The sequence below is a fragment of the Podarcis muralis genome, chromosome 2, assembly GCF_964188315.1.
Source record: "Podarcis muralis chromosome 2, rPodMur119.hap1.1, whole genome shotgun sequence".
In the NCBI taxonomy this organism is placed as follows: Eukaryota; Metazoa; Chordata; class Lepidosauria; order Squamata; family Lacertidae; genus Podarcis; species Podarcis muralis.
In genome coordinates this window covers 31,872,623-31,891,210 of record NC_135656.1, presented here as the reverse complement: position 1 = coordinate 31,891,210, position 18,588 = coordinate 31,872,623, and the positions used below count along the sequence as shown (strand labels likewise).

At 42.5% G+C, this 18,588-nt stretch overlaps 1 protein-coding gene across 1 annotated transcript in view; it reads left to right on the top strand.

The window, feature by feature from the left end:
* FASN (fatty acid synthase) overlaps positions 1-16,030 on the top strand; it is a 59,123-nt gene extending 43,093 nt beyond the window's left edge. Inside the window, exons 29-43 of the mRNA XM_028716217.2 lie at positions 38-216; positions 596-715; positions 840-962; positions 1,344-1,567; positions 2,348-2,546; positions 2,939-3,090; positions 4,009-4,100; positions 4,226-4,377; positions 4,570-4,812; positions 9,222-9,410; positions 10,909-11,130; positions 12,712-12,932; positions 13,307-13,405; positions 13,522-13,773; positions 14,334-16,030. Of these exons, the coding sequence (XP_028572050.2) occupies positions 38-216; positions 596-715; positions 840-962; positions 1,344-1,567; positions 2,348-2,546; positions 2,939-3,090; positions 4,009-4,100; positions 4,226-4,377; positions 4,570-4,812; positions 9,222-9,410; positions 10,909-11,130; positions 12,712-12,932; positions 13,307-13,405; positions 13,522-13,773; positions 14,334-14,471 (2,605 nt within the window). The 3' untranslated portion in view covers positions 14,472-16,030. The remainder of the gene's footprint in view (positions 1-37; positions 217-595; positions 716-839; positions 963-1,343; positions 1,568-2,347; positions 2,547-2,938; positions 3,091-4,008; positions 4,101-4,225; positions 4,378-4,569; positions 4,813-9,221; positions 9,411-10,908; positions 11,131-12,711; positions 12,933-13,306; positions 13,406-13,521; positions 13,774-14,333) is intronic.
* Positions 16,031-18,588: the final 2,558 nt, after the last annotated feature.

Genomic DNA, 18,588 nt, shown 5'->3' with positions numbered 1-18,588 from the left:
GTTGATACCTGAGAAAGGCCTCTTTCCTTTTCTTCAGGACTCTAGAAGAGGCAGCTTCTGTTCCTGTGGTATATGCTACAGCTTACTATTCCTTGGTGGTCCGGGGCGGCATGAAGAAGGGCGAGACTGTGCTCATTCATTCTGGCTCAGGTGGTGTGGGCCAAGCAGCCATTGCTATTGCCCTCAGCATGGGCTGCCGTGTCTTTACTACTGTGGGTAAGTAGAGACACTCTTTTTCTAGTCACCCTATTGTCCTTGTTTTGTGCCCTTACTGATCATTCTGACACTCAATTGGAACAAGGCATTCATGTTCGGAGGTAGTTTATTTTTTATTTTTTTGAAGCAGTATTTTAAGAGTGTGTGCATCGCAAGTATGCCTATGTTTTATTCCACAGAGATAAACATGGAGGGAGTGACTAAGAAAATTTTTCCTGGTTATTTCATTCTTTTTTGTGGGGGGCAGTGAATTCTTGAATCTCTTCAGGAAGCATTAAACAATCAGCTCTATTCCTCTTTAGTGTTGGCCTCTACAGAAGAAAGTTGCCTGCAAGGGACTGGAGCTTACTAAAACAAAACATTTATTGTCTGATTTCAGGCTCTAAAGAGAAACGTGAATATCTCCAAAAAAGATTCCCACAACTTGATGCGAATAGCTTTGCCAGCTCTAGAAATACCTCATTTGAGCAACATGTCCTGAAAACCACCAATGGTAGAGGTAATAAAGCCTTTTCCAGGGCTTAAGATTTAATTAGAAGTTGGGTGTGTGGATTACTTAGTAGGAAGACAGGGCATCATGAATCCTGTGCAGTGCTGGAATGTTATATTGTTCCTATTTGCAGGTGTCGACTTGGTATTGAACTCCTTATCAGAAGAGAAGCTCCAGGCCAGTCTGCGTTGCCTTGCTCAACATGGACGCTTCTTGGAAATAGGCAAATACGACCTGTCCAACAACACACCGCTTGGTAAGATTTCACTCAGATTTTTATTTTATGAGTATGGTCATTCAGAGAAACAAAACCACGCTACTCTTCAGTGGCCCCCAAACCACTTCCTGAGCTAGCTTTCTCCCTAAACATCTTGTTCCTAGCATCATAATAACATGATGCGTGTCTCTAATACATTTTGCAATGAATCTGTGTGGGTGGTGTTTCTGTGGAACTGGCCTCTCTTAAGCCTTGCTCATGTAATCCACGAGTTCTTACTCTCAAAAATAGCAGCTTCGTTTCAAAGGCTTCTGTTTCTGTTTGTGCCACTGGTATGTGAATTATTTTTAATATTCAAATAGAATTTGATGGTTGTGAAGACCATATGTAAAGCCCATAAACCTGTGTTGCTCCCTGTAGGAATGGCCCTTTTCTTGAAGAACGTGGCTTTCCATGGGATCCTTTTAGATGCCATTTTTGAGGAGGGAAACCGAGACTGGGAAATAGTGTCCGACTTGCTGACGAAGGGCATAAGAGACGGTGTGGTGAAACCTCTACGGACCACTGCCTTCAACAGAGAAGAGGTAGAAGCTGCCTTCAGATACATGGCACAAGGGAAACACATTGGAAAAGTTGTGATCAAGGTATGGTTGGTAGATCTAAAGACTGCATTTGTGACCCAAGTGTGTGCAAACTGTGCTGATCAGCTATAAGTGGTGATAGTAAGGCCTAGGAGTGAGAGAGGGAAATTCACTGAGAGGTGGCGTTAACACTGTTTATTATTATTTTTTATTAAATTTGTATACCACCCTATATTCACAGGTCTCAGGGTGGTTACAACATAAAATTAAAATATAAAGAGACAAAATACATAACAACAACAACCACCCAGTAACACACACACCCCTCCTCCCCAGCATATTTTAAAAAGGGCATTGTATGTTAATCAGCCAAAGGCCTGGTTAAAGAGGGAATGTTTTTGCCTGGCGCCTAAAGGTGTTTAATGAAGGCCTTTTTTCACAGGTTTTTAAACAACTAGTATTTTTTTATTTGCTACATTTAAACATTCTACTCATGTACACACATTCTACTCGTGTATAAACACCAGGCAGGCTCCACAAATAACCCAGAGATGCATTTTAAATAAAAGGACACATTCTACTCATATAAAAACACACTGATTCCTGGACCGTCCATGGGCCAGATTTAGAAGGCGATTGGGCCGGATCCGGCCCCCAGGCCTTAGTTTGCCTACCCATGAGCTAAAGCATTTAGCACCTGCTTCCACTTTATTTATCATTTGCTTCTTGCATGGGATATCCTTTGCCAGCAGAGCATAAACCAAGGCTATAAAAACAGAGAGCATGCTTCAGTTTTTCTGTAGATTATTGTTTTTGATTAACTGTCTGCACTACCATTTGCAGGTCCACGAAGAAGAGAAATGTCCCACAAAGGAAGCTAAGCAAACCCAGCTTTCTGCCATATCCAGGACTTCTTGCCCACCAAACAAGACGTACATTATCACAGGAGGCCTTGGGGGATTTGGGCTGGAGTTGGCTCAGTGGCTGATTGAAAGAGGAGCAAAGAAGCTTGTGCTAACATCTCGTTCCGGCATCCGAACTGGTGAGTTGATAATGAAAAGCATTTGAAGGAAAGATTTGAGTTTGCGAGCAGTAGTCAAGAAATTGGTTCAGTTCATGATGTTGAAGAACAATGGTTGCAGGCTTTTTTTTTATAAAAAAGGTGGGGAAATTATGTGGGGTGAGGTTGGGGAGAGAACCTGAAATGAAGTTGTGAAGCATCTAGGTTTAGCATAAGAAATTCACAATATATATAGGAGCAAAGGCACTTGTTCATCTTTAAACAAAAGACAACGATTAATCCCATTATTAAGAAAGAAGGGGGAAATACTGACCAGAAAGTGAAGCAATGCGAGACTTCTGAGAAGAATAATTCCAATGAGAAGTATATCCAGTGCCCAGTGATTCTCATTTCTAGATTTTCACGATTTGCAGGTTATCAGGCTAAGCGTGTCCAAGAATGGAAACAGTTGGGTGTCCAAGTTCTCGTGTCAACCAGTGATGTCGGGACTCTTGAAGGGGCACAACGCTTAATACAAGAAGCTTCTCAGCTTGGACCAGTTGGGGGCATCTTCAACTTGGCTATGGTGAGTGGCTCAAGATCAACATGGCTGCTATAGCTTCTTATCTGCTGTTTGCTTTGGCTGGGCCACCTTAACAGGCAACAATTCTGATTAGCTTTCTTCTTCAGTGTGTTCTGGAAAGATCTAGACTCTAGAACAACCTTCCTGGTGGTCTCCAGATATCATTGGACTCCAGCTCCCATTAAGCCCAGCCAGCATAGCCTGTGGTTAGGGCTGTTATAGTCTAAAACATCTGAAGGGCACCAGGTTGGGGAAGGCTGGTCATGAAGACAGAAAACTATCGCTCCATTGCTCCACGTTTGTTGTCGTTTAGTCAAAAGAGGAAAGTCATACTGAGGTGCTAGGGTTATGCTTATGATATAGGAGAAGCAGCAGCCACCAAATGGAATGTTACCCTTCATTTTGTAGTCAGCAGAAAAACTTGAAGGGCAAGGGTGAGGTTTCCTAGTAAATTCGAGGGGGGGCATGTTCTATTAGTTGTTAATGTTGTACATGTGTAAAAGAAGCAATGCATGAGGAGAACTTATCTGACCCTCATCAGGAAGAATCACTAATTTATATTTCAAAAATATCTTAGCTAGATTTCTTAGGACCAAACTAGACTTGACTTTAAATGTATGCTTGTATTTTATTTTTTTTAAAAAAAGAGCACACACTGGAGGGCAAATATTGTGTGAGAGTTTAACCATACCATCCCTAGCTGCAGAACTACTAATTATCATTCCCCTCCTTCTGCAACGGCTACCATTTGGGTTTTTAGAAATGCAATTTAAATTTACAACAGTACATCCAGGTTGGCCCTTTGTCCAGAATTTGCTATTCTGTTTCCATATTTGTTTTGAAAAGGAAAGCGTGATTTGTATCTTGACTTGACTGAGTGGGGGACAAATGTGAAAAACACTAATTCCTGGTTTCCTATAGGTCTTGAAAGATGCTATGCTGGAAAATCAGACACCAGAACTTTTCCAGGAAGTCAACAAACCCAAATATTCAGGGACACTTAACCTGGACCAGTAAGTAGCATGTGAAGACTGAATATGAACAACTGTTCTACTTGATGATACTTAAGATGAAGGAGAGAGGAATCTTCATGAAAATGAGTAACAAATTATCTTCCCTGTGATGTTTCCCCCACTAGAGTAACCCGTCAAAAGTGCCCAGAGCTGGACCATTTTGTCGTTTTCTCTTCGGTAAGCTGTGGAAGAGGAAATGCCGGGCAGAGCAATTATGGTTTTGCCAACTCCACCATGGAGCGCATCTGTGAACAGAGACGGCATGATGGGCTTCCAGGTAACAGCACAGTCCCTCCAGCCCCGAGGAATTTCTTTTTGAAAGTAAAAGGCAAAAAACGATTTTCACAGAACTAGGCATATGCCACCTGATGCCTTTTGTGCACCACCAAATCTGTTTCTGTCTGCTTGCTCTATTTTGTTTTGTCATATGCTCTATAAACACCACCATGCGTTCTGTCTTCTTTTCCAGCCCTGGCAGTACAGTGGGGCGCTATTGGTGACGTGGGTGTCGTCTTGGAGACAATGGGCACCAACGATACTGTGGTTGGAGGGACTCTGCCACAGAGGCTCAGCTCATGCTTGGAAGTTCTGGATCACTTCCTCAACCAGCCTCAGCCTGTCATGTCCAGTTTCGTCTTGGCAGAAAAAGTCTTGGCAAAAAGTGATGGGGCCAGCCAGAAAGACCTCGTGGATGCTGTTGCTCACATTCTCGGTAAATATCACTCTGGATAATGGCGGCAATTCTGTGATGTTGTCTTCGTTGAAAATCTCCAGTGGTTAGCATAAAACAGCTATCCTGGTGTGAAATGAATTAACATCCTGAGCTACCTATGGTGCTTGTAATGAATCTGCCCAGGAAATTTGCTACACTGTGTAGCTGAGAGGATTTTTACAGTGTTTTATTATAGTTCATGGAAGGGCTGCCATATGTCCGTGTTTTCCCTGACATACCCTGGATTTGTCTATCGGAAATTACAGGAAATCACGAAAATGTCCAAGAAAACACGGATGTGTGGCAACCCATGTAGGAACTATCAATTTTTTTGGGATAACTTCAACAACTTTGCCCAAAAAGCTGAACGGCTTTTGTGTCCGAATTTCCACTTTCTGGAATATGGCAACTCTAGGTTCACGGCCACAGTTTTATAATGGTGGCCCCATACACCCTTTGTGTAGATATGCAGGAAGTGTGTGTGTGTGTGTGTGTGTGTGTGTGAGAGAGAGAGAGAGAGAGAGAGAGAGAGAGAGAGAGCGAGCGAGCGCACACCAAAACAGCAGAAGCATCAGTTAAGGCCTTTTCTTCCCCTCAGAGCTGCTGAAATAGTTGCAAGAGTACCAGCCAAAGAGAGAACCATTTTGAAATCTGATTAATTTATGCAGATTTAAAGTTGCCCTCTTTACAACTCCTGTGGTTTGTTTATATCCACTGTTTCTCACACAATCCATTGCTGTTACAGATAGGTAGCCGTGTTGGTCTGCCATAGTCAAAACAAAAAAAATATTCCTTCCAGTAGCACCTTAAAGACCAACTAAGTTAGTTCTTGGTATGAGCTTTCGTGTGCATGCACACTTCTTCAGATACACTGAAACAGAAGTTGCCAGATCCTTCTATATAGTGAGAAGGTGGGGAGGGGTATTACTCAGAAGGGTGGTGGGAATGGGTGATTGGCAGATAGCTGTGATGAGTCTGTTGACGACTCTTAACGACTGCAATAGGTCTTACAGGAAAAAGCAAGGGGTGTTACTTCATTGCTGTTATTTCAGGATTGTATTGTGCTACTTGCACTGCATCATCTCTCCTGGCCTGATTATTGCCTGCTATGCTTTTTCATACTAGAAGACAATCAGCCCTATTGTTCCCTGGGGATGATTTCACAGAACTGGGTTGCTCTTGAAAAGTTGTGCCATGCATAGGCTTTCGTAGGGGGAAAACAGTGCATTGCAAGTGGATGCAAGGAGGTGTGGGAGGAAATATGGCCAGAAGTTTGCACAGGAGTGGGTTTTAAAGGTTTTAAAGGTGTGGACCTGTCACCTCCCTCAGTTTTGAAACTTGGAAGAGAGAGAGAACATAACAGAGAACAAAAGTGGAACAAGGCACAGACTCGGGAGAGCAAAAGTGAGACAATTATAGAGTGGGGACCAGAATATGGAAACGCTTAGCAGGAACTTACATGTGAAAAAAGGGACGCGGGTGGCGCTGTGGTCTAAACCACAGAGCCTAGGACTTGCCAATCAGAAGGTCGGCGGTTTGAATCCCCGCAAGGGGGTGAGCTCCCGTTGCTCGGTCCCTGCTCCCATAGTTCATAATTAATATTATGACCCACATCCTGGGCCCACTAAATCATACTTGATTTCACAAATTCCTCTTTTGTTTACACTTTAGCAGCAGTTTGTACATTTTTTATAATACTTTTACTTTTGTATCTAATAAATCCTTTGTAAATAGGGATTTTTGTTCTGCAAATCCGATTTTTTAACAAACTATTCTTGTCACATTGTGCGCGGCTTACACAAAACAGTGGGTTATTATGGGGAAGCATTTACAACCCTCCTGTTTCCCCCCACTTTCTCTACATGCAACTGTCTCTTCCACAATGCTCCAATCCTTTCTTTGAAATAAAGACCTCCACCCAGTGGCGGAGAAAGTGGGGGCGGCTCCCCCCGGGTGTCATCACTGGGGTGTGTGACAAAATCCCCCCTGGGTGGATCACCGCTGCACTGATAGGGACGGGGTGCGTCGTGGGGCCTCAGCAGCGGACAGGCCGTCCCTATGGGCACTGCGTGTGCCCTCCGCCACTTGCACCGCCCCTGGGTGCGCCGCCCCAGGTGCCTGAGAGGCTTCCTCCACTGCTGCCTCCTCCCCCCGCTTCTCTTGTCCAAAGTCTTATATCTTTTTGGTTCCAACTGACTAACTATTCAGAATACTGCCCACTTCTTCCTACCCTCTTCCAACACTGGCTGCGTTTGCACGTAATGCTAAACGAAATTCAGACAAACCGCCATTAACCTTAACCGTGCTTTCATGAAAAGGTGCTGAGTCATTTAAATGTTGGGAGATGAAATCAGCCGGCTTCAAAATGTTATAAATGAAAGTGGCTGATTTTCAACAAACCGTAGTTAATATTAACTGCAGTTTCAAGTTCAGATCTATTGCTAACTGTAGTTAATCTAAAACAGAAGTGGAACTTCCAGCCTTGTAGTCATGCCAAGAGAGGGTGGTTTAAACTTTGCAATTAAAGAATATTCTGCTCAGCAAAGTGGCCAGCAGACTTCAAACACTGATTTCTAAACTACTGGAACATAAGATTTCAAGATAATGCTCAGCCATTTGTATTTTTCACTTACATAAATACTGGCTATATAGTGTGGGAGTGTTATACAACAAATACAGATTCTCTCCCTCTGCTTTGACCTAATGTTATTGTTCACTTTTTCATATTATATTCTTATAAAAGTGTATATAACAAATTATTTAGTGTGAATTATTCTTTTTACCATAGGCGTATTGAATATAGCCTTTAATGTATGTTGATTGTTTCTAATTTAGAAAAAACACTGGTCGAATGTTCTGATGATCATTTGTTTATTCTCATCATCATTTGATGATCTCATTCTAAAATTGCTAGTTTGCTCACTTTCCCTCTGTCAACACCATCATTATCATTCCTTCCTCACACACCAGTAATGTGGACATATATTTGAGCTCTTACTTTCTCTTGCATTGCACAAATCATTTCCCAACATTTAAATGACTCAGAACCTTCTGGATCTGCTTATTTTCTTCTTAGATAACGTAGTAAAGGCCTCATTACATCCTACTTTGATTTCCCGAAATATTCTTCTTCCATACCTGCAATACAACCATTTATTCCCTGTAGTGAATGCAAAATATACTCCTTATAGTTTTCTAGTTTTATACTGCTGCTTAAATAACTTGTGTATCCAACATCAGGCATTCTCAGTGTAGTCCCATTAAAATTAATGGACGTGACTGACTTAGGTCCACTATTTTCAGTGATTCTACTCTGAGTAGAAATGTTGGCTACCCTTTGCCACCCTTTGCAAGCATTTAAAAACCAGCATCTGTCCCTTTCTCCTTTGGTGACATCCTGCTCCTCTGTCTATGCCAGGCATAGCCAAACCTGGCCCTCCAGATGTTTTGGAACTACAATTCCCATCATCCCTGACCACTGGTCCTGCTAGCTAGGGATTATGAGAGTTGTAGTCCCAAAACATCTGGAGGGCCAAGTTTGGCCATTAACCTGGTCTATGCCCATGCAGTCACATGCTTAGCCACAGGAACTCGACTCATGCACAAGGCAAGAGTGCCCTGTGAATATTTCAGGATGAATTTAGCAGACATTTATTAATTTAGCTCCTGTAACATTCATCCGTGTTCGCCGTCATTTATATTTCAGCCTCTTTGGGGCAAAGAGCATTTACCAGTTTGTAAAGCTACCACTGCTTTAAAGTTTAAACAAATATATGAGATAAAACATTGAGGAAGAGTTTGGGAACTTAGCTGAAGGTGTTGATCTAATTATTATACAGTTTGAAATAGTGCGTCAAACGTGGTTAATGAAAGGGAGGAAATCATATAAAACTGAATGCCATGAAAACACAGTGCGGTATCTGAATGGAAAAATACATGGCCCTCTCTTTGCTGACCTGTTATAGGATCTTAAAGACTCATTTTTTCCAGTCAGCATTTTGTTAATTTTAGGTTACTGTTTTATCTGCTACTACTATCTTATTTACTATTTTAATGATTAATGTACTGTACTGAAAATTGTTTTTGGTTTTTCTCTTTTTTTACTGCTTGCTTATTTACTTCTGTATTTTAAAGTGTGGCAATCATCTTGGTGAGGGTTTTTATGCTAGAGTGGGCTAAAAACCATAGCTGTCAACTTTCCCCTTTTCTTGCAAGGAATCCTATTCGGAATAAGGGAATTTCCCTTTTAAAAAAGGGAAATGTTGACAGCTATGCTAAAAGCTCATTTAAATAAATACATAGCAATGTTGTGTCAGCGAGGAAAAGAGATCTGTGAAGAAATTATTGACAGTTTAGAGGGGCTTGAGCAGCAGTAAAAAAATAATAATACTTGTATTTCTTTCTCATAGGTGTCCGTGACATAAGCAGCCTAAATGCTGACACCTCCCTGGCTGATCTGGGCCTGGATTCTTTGATGGGTGTAGAAGTGCGGCAAACCCTGGAGAGGGACTATGACATCGTCATGTCAATGAGAGATGTCAGGTTGCTTACCATTAACAAACTACGAGAATTTTCTTCAAAACCAGGGACCACAGACAGTAAGTATGTCTGGTGGGTTAAAATCTGCCCTACTTTGGGTTTGTGACACTTAAGGAAGGGGTGATGTAGGTAGGAGCTCCCTACCTACCCAGAGAAAGGGTTTTCTAGTTTCCAGGGCCAGCCTTGACATGACATGGGTGAGCCACGATTCAGAGCTCCCAAAGCAGCTAAATGGGACTGCCACTTGGATTGGGCCTAAGGAGTCTTTCACCATCTCCTCTTATGCTGTTTGCCCAATCAATACCCACTGCTACTAGCTACTAGCTACCTGGGAGCAGGGAAGAAACTGCTACTAGCTACCTGGGAGCAGGGAAGATAGATGCAATAACACCAGTGTGGTGCAGCGGTTAAGAGCGGTAGTCTCGTAATCTGGTGAACCAGGTTTGCGTCTCCGCTCCTCCACATGCAGCTGCTGGGTGACCTTGGGCCAGTCACACTTCTCTGAAGTCTCTCAGCCTCACTCACCTCACAGAGTGTTTGTCGTGGGGGAGGAAGGGAAAGGAGAATGCTACGTGGGGCTACCTTTGAAGGTGACCGGGAAACTACAACTAATCCAGAATGCGGCAGCTAGACTGGTGACTGGGAGCGGCCGCCGAGACCATATAACACCGGTCTTGAAAGACCTACATTGGCTCCCAGTACGTTTCCGAGCACAATTCAAAGTGTTGGTGCTGACCTTTAAAGCCCTAAACGGCCTCGGTCCAGTATATCTGAAGGAGCGTCTCCTCCCCCATCGTTCTGCCCGGACACTGAGGTCCAGCTCTGAGGGCCTTCTGGCGGTTCCCTCATTGCGAGAAGCAAAGCTACAGGGAACCAGGCAGAGGGCCTTCTCGGTAGTGGCGCCCGCCCTGTGGAACGCCCTCCCATCAGATGTCAAAGCGATAAACATCTACCTGACATTCAGAAGACATCTGAAGGCAGCCCTGTTCAGGGAAGTTTTTAATATGTGACATTTTAGTGTATCTTTCATCTTTGTTGGAAGCCGCCCAGAGTGGCTGGGGAAGCCCAGCCAGATGGGCGGGGTACAAATAATAAATTATTATTATTATTATTATTATTATTATTATTATTATTATTATTATTATTGCCACTTTGAGACTCCTTCAGGTAGTGATAAAGCGGGATATCAAATCCAAACTCTTCTTCTCTTCTTCTTTATTTTATTGCAGAAGCAACAGAGAATGAGTACTTTTTTCGTTTTCTATGTAGTCAACATATAGTCTAGAACTATTGCATATTGTTTTCTCTGAGGATAACTTTTTTTGGGTTTAATTCCAAAAAGTAAAAGCTCATTGCACAATTGATTCTGCATTTGAAAACAGATATAAGCAGTCCTGGTAATGGGGGGTTTACCCACACCTGCCCAATGATATTCTGGGTATGCCAAGTGATACTAGTCCCAAAACCAACCTACAATCTGCTCTTATATTATCTTATGAGACTGAATGTGGCATTAACTGGTCCATAATCTGTTTCTGTAACTTGCTTTTTTTTAAGCATCATCCCATGAGACAAAAGGCAGTCAAGCAGAGCAACCCAGATTGGACTTTAACAACCTGTTGGTTAATCCAGATGGACCAACTGTCTTGCAACTGAATGAGGTGAAAAGCACGGAGCCGCCTCTCTTCCTCATTCACCCTATTGAGGGATCTCTCTCCGTTTTCAACAACCTTGTCTCTAAACTACGTGTACAAGCCTATGGACTTCAGTGCACAAAAGGTAGTTCTGTGATGCTGATTGATTGTCTAATCCAGAAGTCATCCTTGTCAATGTAGCTGGGATCAATTCACATATTTCACAAACATTCCAATTTGCTGAATACAAGCATATTTTGTCCATGTGTGTGTGTGTACATGGGGAAGTCTCCATGCCATAAGAGAGGTATATGGTGATAATTTACCACTGGAATAAGGATTCCTTTGGGACAAAACACTTATTCCTTTAATTTGGGGAAGGGAGCACCAAGTCAAAATGGTATATTTTAAAGCGGTCCTTCCCCAGCTTGGTATCCTCCAGATGGTTTTAACCACAACTCCCATCAGAGCCAGCCAGCAGGACAAATGGTTAGGGATGATGGGATTTGTAGTCCCAAAATATCTGGAAGGCGCCAGGTTGACGAAGTCTGCTTTAAAACATAGAAAGGGTTCCAGAAAGAGTGGAGGCTGAAATTAGCCATGATGGTTGATTATGAGTCTGTTCCTCAATCATGTAGGCAGAATCCAGATGTCTTCATTGCATTTAAGGTAAAGGTAAAGGTACCCCTGCCCGTACGGGCCAGTCGTGTCCGACTCTAGGGTTGTGCGCCCATCTCACTTAAGAGGCCGGGGGCCAGCGCTGTCCGGAGACACTTCCGGGTCACGTGGCCAGCGTGACATCGCTGCTCTGGCGAGCCAGAGTCGCACACGGAACGCCGTTTACCTTCCCGCTAGTAAGCGGTCCCTATTTATCTACTTGCACCCGGGGGTGCTTTCGAACTGCTAGGTTGGCAGGCGCTGGGACCGAGCAACGGGAGCGCACCCCGCCGCGGGGATTCGAACCGCCGACCTTTTGATCGGCAAGCCCTAGGCGCTGAGGCTTTTACCCACAGCGCCACATTGCATTTAGCATGTAGTAAATTACAGAATTAAGATTTCTACAACTATATAGAGTAGGTTTTTCCCCTAAACCTTGAGGTTAACTTTCACTTGAAAAAAATACATGCAAATACAAGCACAAGTATATATATTATATTTTTTATTATTATTTTTTTAAAATTTTTGTGTGTTTTTTTTAATATCATCATATTCCCATCATTTTTTTTTAATTAATTTTTATTGGTTTTCCAAACACAAAATAAAAAATACACAATACACAAACATACAAACATATAAACATGTATAACTTCATAATCTTATTTTCATATACCTTACTTCCCGGACTTCCCCATACCTCCCCTTTTCTGCATCCTTGTTTTATATTTCTTCAGCAACTCCTCAATTAACTAATTATTCAATTCAATTTCTTTTAAGTTCCTCTTTAACTTATATATTATAAGGCTCTTAATAGAAAAAATGTTACAAAAAGTAAGCATTTGCTGCCAGAGGCTCAGAGGTTCAGTCCAGACTGAACATCTCTGCTGTTCATGACAAAAAATATCCATATTCTTAAAAAGTAACAATTTTGAAACGGTAGAAACTTGTCTAATTTATTTCAGTTCCACAGTCTGGAATTTTGGCTCTTTAGAGCAACGTTCTAAAGATTGTGACCATGATCAATCCATAGCCTGATTCTTGTCCTCATTTTACCTCTTCTCACTACTAGCTGCTCCTGTGGACAGTATACAGAGCCTGGCATCCTATTACATTGACTGCATTAAAAAAGTGCAGCCGGAAGGCCCCTATCGGATTTCTGGATATTCCTTTGGTGCCTGTGTTGCTTTTGAAATGTGTCGTCAGCTGGAAGCTCAGCAGAATCCCTCCCATTTACCCAACACCCTGTTCCTGCTTGATGGTTCTCACTCCTATGTAGCAGCACATACTCAGGTAAGAGACCAATCCAGCTACAAGAGCCACTTGGAAAAGATTACACTTCCATGTAGGAATAGCACGCAACCATGTATTTTGTTGCATGTGCACATATGTGAATTGCCTGCCATTTCCTGTTGAATCAATTTCTGTAAGGCAAGCTGGAGACCAAACTGAGATCCCACTGGTTATTAGTGGGAGAAAGAGGGAGCTCCACACTGTTGTCGCTCAGCAAGCAGAGGCTGGTGGAAGCAGGCAGGGCCGGGAAGATCCAACCCACCTCCTCCGAGCCTGGCACAAAGGGGTTTGGGCTTGTGCCTTTGCTAAAATTCAATTCTGTGTCTAAGATTATTTTAACATGAATTTTCTGGTGCTCCGTCCTCTCCCGCCAGAGCTACAGAGCCAAGCTAACTCCAGGAAACGAGGCTGAAGCAGAAACTGAAGCATTGTGTGCCTTTGTTCAGCAGTTCACTGGCACGGAATACAATAAGGTAATGCTCTTTGGCACCGTTCACAGCTGGGGTTGGGGGAGCACATTTTGCTCACAACAGTTTCACTCTAGAAACTGCACCTTGTACTAAAGCTTTCCTGTCTGTACCGTTTGCAGTTGCTGGAGATTCTTCTACCCCTACCAAATCTGGAAGCTCGTATCAACGCGTCTGTTGATCTGATAACTCAAAATCACAGAGACCTCAGCCACGAGGCCCTTGCCTTTGCTGCTGCTTCCTTTTACAAGAAACTGAAGGCAGGAGACAAGTATGTGCCTCAGAGCAAGTATCATGGCAACGTGATGCTACTGAAAGCAAAGACCCACAATGAGTACGGAGAAGGTCTTGGAGGAGACTACAAGCTCTCAGAGGTTAGTAACATTAACAGAAGAAACTGGAAGTTTTTTGTGGATTTTCACCCACCACAGCCCTTAAAGTAACATTGGTTGCAGTCCATCATCTAGTTATGTGTGCTTTTAAGTCCCATTGAAACCAACAAAACTAGCTTGCTTGGTGGTTTGCAGCCATCTTCTAAACATCTCTGCCCCTCACTGAAAACTGAAGTGCTCCAAAAGTCAAAGCTTAACAGCACATGATGTAGAGCTCAAATGCTTGATGCAACTCCTTATCTTTACTTTCTGCAAGTATTTTTCTGGTCTACGAAGCAGCAGCAGCAGCAGCAGCTGAATATTTAGTTTGCTAGGTTATGGAATGATTAGCCTAAAATAAAAAGGTCTTAGGCCTTGCTTGACATGTCTTTGGCTGTGATTGATTTAAAGAAGACAAAGAAAATGTGGAAAGTAGTGAAAAGAAGAAAAGGGTCATTAGGAGTTCCTTCTCATTCTCCTGAATGGAAAGGCAGAAGGTGTATGAAACTAAAAAAGTGTGTGTGTGTGTGATGTTCTCTTTTATATCTTTGTGCCCTGTGCAGGTCTGTGACGGGAAAGTATTTGTCCACATTGTTGAAGGGGACCATCGCACGATCCTGGAAGGAGATGGTGTTGAGTCAATTACTGGGATCATCCATAGCTCGTTGGCAGAACCTCGGGACAGTGTTCGAGAAGGCTAGATACTTGAGAAACTTTACTGTCATTGCTAGAGAGAATTCAAAGCTAACCCTTAGGACAACCCCAAGGAACTCTTCCTGTAATCCATCATGTCATCTGCTCCGCAGCCAAGTCTAGGATGTCCAAATGGCCAGAGTCCCCCCTCCCCTCTCTCTCCAGTACAGTGACATTATTTTTGGACTGTTGCAAGGACCTGTATCGAGGGCAACATTTTACACCATTTGCAGTACACACACACAAAAAAAGAATTAGCAGACTGTGTGTGTGTATATATTGTGCTTTGTATTGTATTGTATTGTTGTCTAGAAGTATTCCAAAGGATAAGTGAAACTGACCAAGCCTAGGGAGTAAGGAGGGAAGCTGCAACTGATTTTGGAGGCGCGTTTGTCTGTGAAGGAGTCAGTTCTGTAGCAGTATCAGTAAGTTAATTCCATTGAGGCTTTTTTTGTAACTATTATTTCTAATCTGAAATATTCTAGGTATTTATTTTATTGTTACTTTATTAGAGGCTCACTGTTTTAATTTGTCATTGGCTAAATGATAAGGACAAAATATTTGACTGTGGAGTATTTCTTCCCCCTGCGGCTATTTGGTTGCCTCGTTTTTACAAAAGTAAAACCAAAATTCATCTTTAGAACAATGTGGTCATTTGGAATGGAAGATAGATTCCTATGATAAGCACCACCTTTCTCCACAGAGAGGTGAAGCTGCTTCTGCTATGTTGCTGGTCCCATATTCAGTCTCTGATGGAAGGGAATCCAAGCTTGGAGCATGTATAGCGTCTTTTCCTTAGCAGAGGTTGGGGGCAACTTTAAGATAATTCCTGCATTCATCTGGAAAATGCATGGATCAGATGTATACAGCTTTCTGCACCCAGTGTGGTAATTTCCCCCAAATACTTTCAATCTAGCTTCTTAATTCCCCCCGCCCCATTTGCTGCTTCAAGGGTTGCTCAGACTTCATATGAGTTCTTGTTGACAAGAACCTGATTTAACCCTCCCACAGCTGAACCATCTCCCCGTCTCAACCATCCAAAAAAAGAAGTCTGTAGTAGTTATGAATATTTGCCTAAAACCCCTTTGGAAAAACAAAAACTGGAAGCAGTAAGCCTTTTCTTGCCTCATCTGTGTTGGATATGCTTGTAGAAGAATCGGAACATCTTTGCTGCAACAATGATACAGAGGAGACACATGGAGCAATCAGTATCCAGCAGGGCTGTTGTGCCTCCCCAAACTGCTTTAGAATCCAGGTTCTCTGCTGGGTTATTTTAATTAGTGCTGGGGCATAGAGATTGCACACAAGCTCCATACCTGCTGGGAGCTGGTTGGCTAGGTGATCCTCTGTGGACAGGCAGCTTAGTGGCTGGTTTTAGTTTTTAATTTTAAGGAAAAAATTCCTTGGAAATCTGAAATGTAAAATGAATACGTTTTCAGATCAGACCTGTTCTGTTTTGTGTGTGTGTGTGTGTTTTCATTTTCATTTTTACATTCCTTTGGTGAAAAAGCTCTGGAGCCCCCTTTCTTTTGTGGCTCTCCTGGAATTAAAGGTGACTTAAACTCTGCCATGGCTTTCCTTGACTCTTATTTCTATACTCTGTGCTTATTAATGTTTACTTGCATTTTCTATTCCTTTCTGGAAGGAGGGGGGCGGTGCAGGGAGAGATACACCCCAAATTTCTTCAGGTACTATAGCTTGGTGGCTGCAAAAACCTTATCCAAGTTCATTGGACAGTGGCTTCCTCTTGCTTTGATGTTTCATGCATGTATAATCAAATAACCATGCTACATGACTGGAAATCATGTAGTCTCAAATGTTCCTCTTAGTTCTTTCTTCTTTTGAGGTTCTAGAAGCTCATCAACTTAACTGCCTTCATTTCCCAATCAGTGGAACAGGGCTAACCACCATGCCAGCTGCTTTGAGAACTGCTGTTAAAAGTGCTAGTATTTACAGGAAAAATTCATCCAGGGGACACATTTGAGTAGGTTTACAGTGCAATCCTATACATTTCTATTCAGAAGTAAGTCCCACTGAGTTTAACAGGGCTTCTTCTCAAAATGTTTTTTGGGATTGCAGTCTTAATAAGCCAGCATCCCTCAAGTGAAGGGGGTACGAGGGCTGTTTAAACCAACTTACTTGCAGGAGCTAATCTGTGTGCCATAGGCAAGCGATCTGCAATAAACCTAAAAACTAGAGTGGAATCTTTCCAGTAGCGAGGCTAGTTCTGAATTGTTTTTACTCTGAAATCTGAAAATGTGGGATTCTCTTAGGCTGCTCTCAAAACCTTTAGGCATTACATATAACATTACCATTGTAATCCTTTATATGTATATGCTGAAGTAAGCTCCATTAAGTTCAATGGAGACTTACTCTCAGATAACTTTGCCTAGAACTGTGGCCTAAACAGCACATTTGAGCATCAAGCATTGTTTGCACTGCTCATGTTAATTCAGGGTTTCCCCAACCTTGGATCTCCAGCTGTTTTTAGACTACAATCCCCATCCCTGACCACTGGTCCTGCTAGCTAGGGATGATGAGAGTTTTAGTCCAACAACGGCTGGAGAACTAATTTGCACTCAATCCCAAATTTGGCGAGGGAGCTCCTACCCATGTAAGCACTGCTCTAACCTTCAAAAGAAAGGAATGAACACACATTAGGCGTGGTACTTGCCATTTTGACACCACCACCCCCGCCCACCCCACACATATGTGCAGTCATCCTAAATTATAGTCTAAGATGTCTCTCTTCTAAAGAGAAATGTCTATTGATAGAAATGAAATATATACTTCTGAATTAAGGCTAGGGCATGTTTTCAAGGGCTTAGGTTTGGAGTGTCCTAATTGGTTATTTAAGCATTTCTATACTGCTTTTCACAACAACAAAAAGTTATCCCAAGCACTATAAAAACATTGTTTTTATTTTTTAAAATATTCAAAGTGAAGAAAGCATGCTTAAAGGGACAGGTTTAGTTATGTGTGCAATGGGAAGGACTGGGGGAAAGAGTGTGATTTTACAGCTCGCTCCAGATTCCTTAGCGGTGGATTCCAACATGTCAAAATTATCCCGCACTGAGTTCATGAGGATTTGCTCCTAGGTTGCTGTATAAGGTTGCAGCCTAAGCCTACTTAATAGCTGAGACAGCCTTGAATCCACACTGATCATTAGTCATTATATAAAGGAGCCAATTTGCAGTAATTAAACCAGAAGTGTTTAGTGTTTTTATTATTAATATTAGAGAACATTACTTACGGCAATTCTTAAGCAAATGTCCAGGCTGCTAGTTGTAACATTGGGATACAGAATGCATACTTGCACTGAGATGTTTGGGGGAAAGAAAGATAAAAGTTCTTGCATTATTTATTTCAAAACAAAAGCTATTAATTCAGGAATGTCTAAAGCTTTACCATGTCCCATGTAAACTTTTTAAGTTGTCCCATGTTGAGTGGAGTCTGCTTAAATAAACAACTTACCGGGGTCTGTATTGCATCTTAGCTCCCATTAGTTTACTGTGATGAACATATCTGATCATATCTAGCTGTGCCAACAGCTAGCATTTGATACTACCCTTGCATGTTTTAAGTGTGTGCATTTATTTTGCTTCTACAAAATTGAGCAATGCTGCCACCTGTTGACACTGACCCAGAGAAGGAAGAGAAGACGAGTCAGCACCGCAAGTCATGAAGGCCCCAAGACCAAGCTGGAGCCTGATCCTGTCAGTTGGGAGCCCCTTGAATCACATACTCCTGAACAAGGATTCCCCCCCCCCCAAAAAAAGCCAGGTTCCTCTGAGGTTCCTGCTCTCTCTACGCTAGGAATCTCACGCTCCCCAGTGCCTGCTTATCACCAAAGGCAACACACCAGGCAGCATCTAACAGGGAGGCAGAGTGCTATGCTCTTTAAGGTTCTTAGGTCTCATGAAATGGGTAAGAGTCTGAGAAGGGTAAAAGCCAGGAGGAATACATAAGGGCTCAGTGGATACAATTTGTCTGCTCGGAACTATCCAAGGCCTTGCAGTAACTGCCTGGCCCTGCTGGCTAGCCCATGGGTAGGCAAACTAAGACCTGGGGGCCAGATCCAGACCAATTGCCTTCTAAATCTGGCCCATGGACGTGTTTTTACAT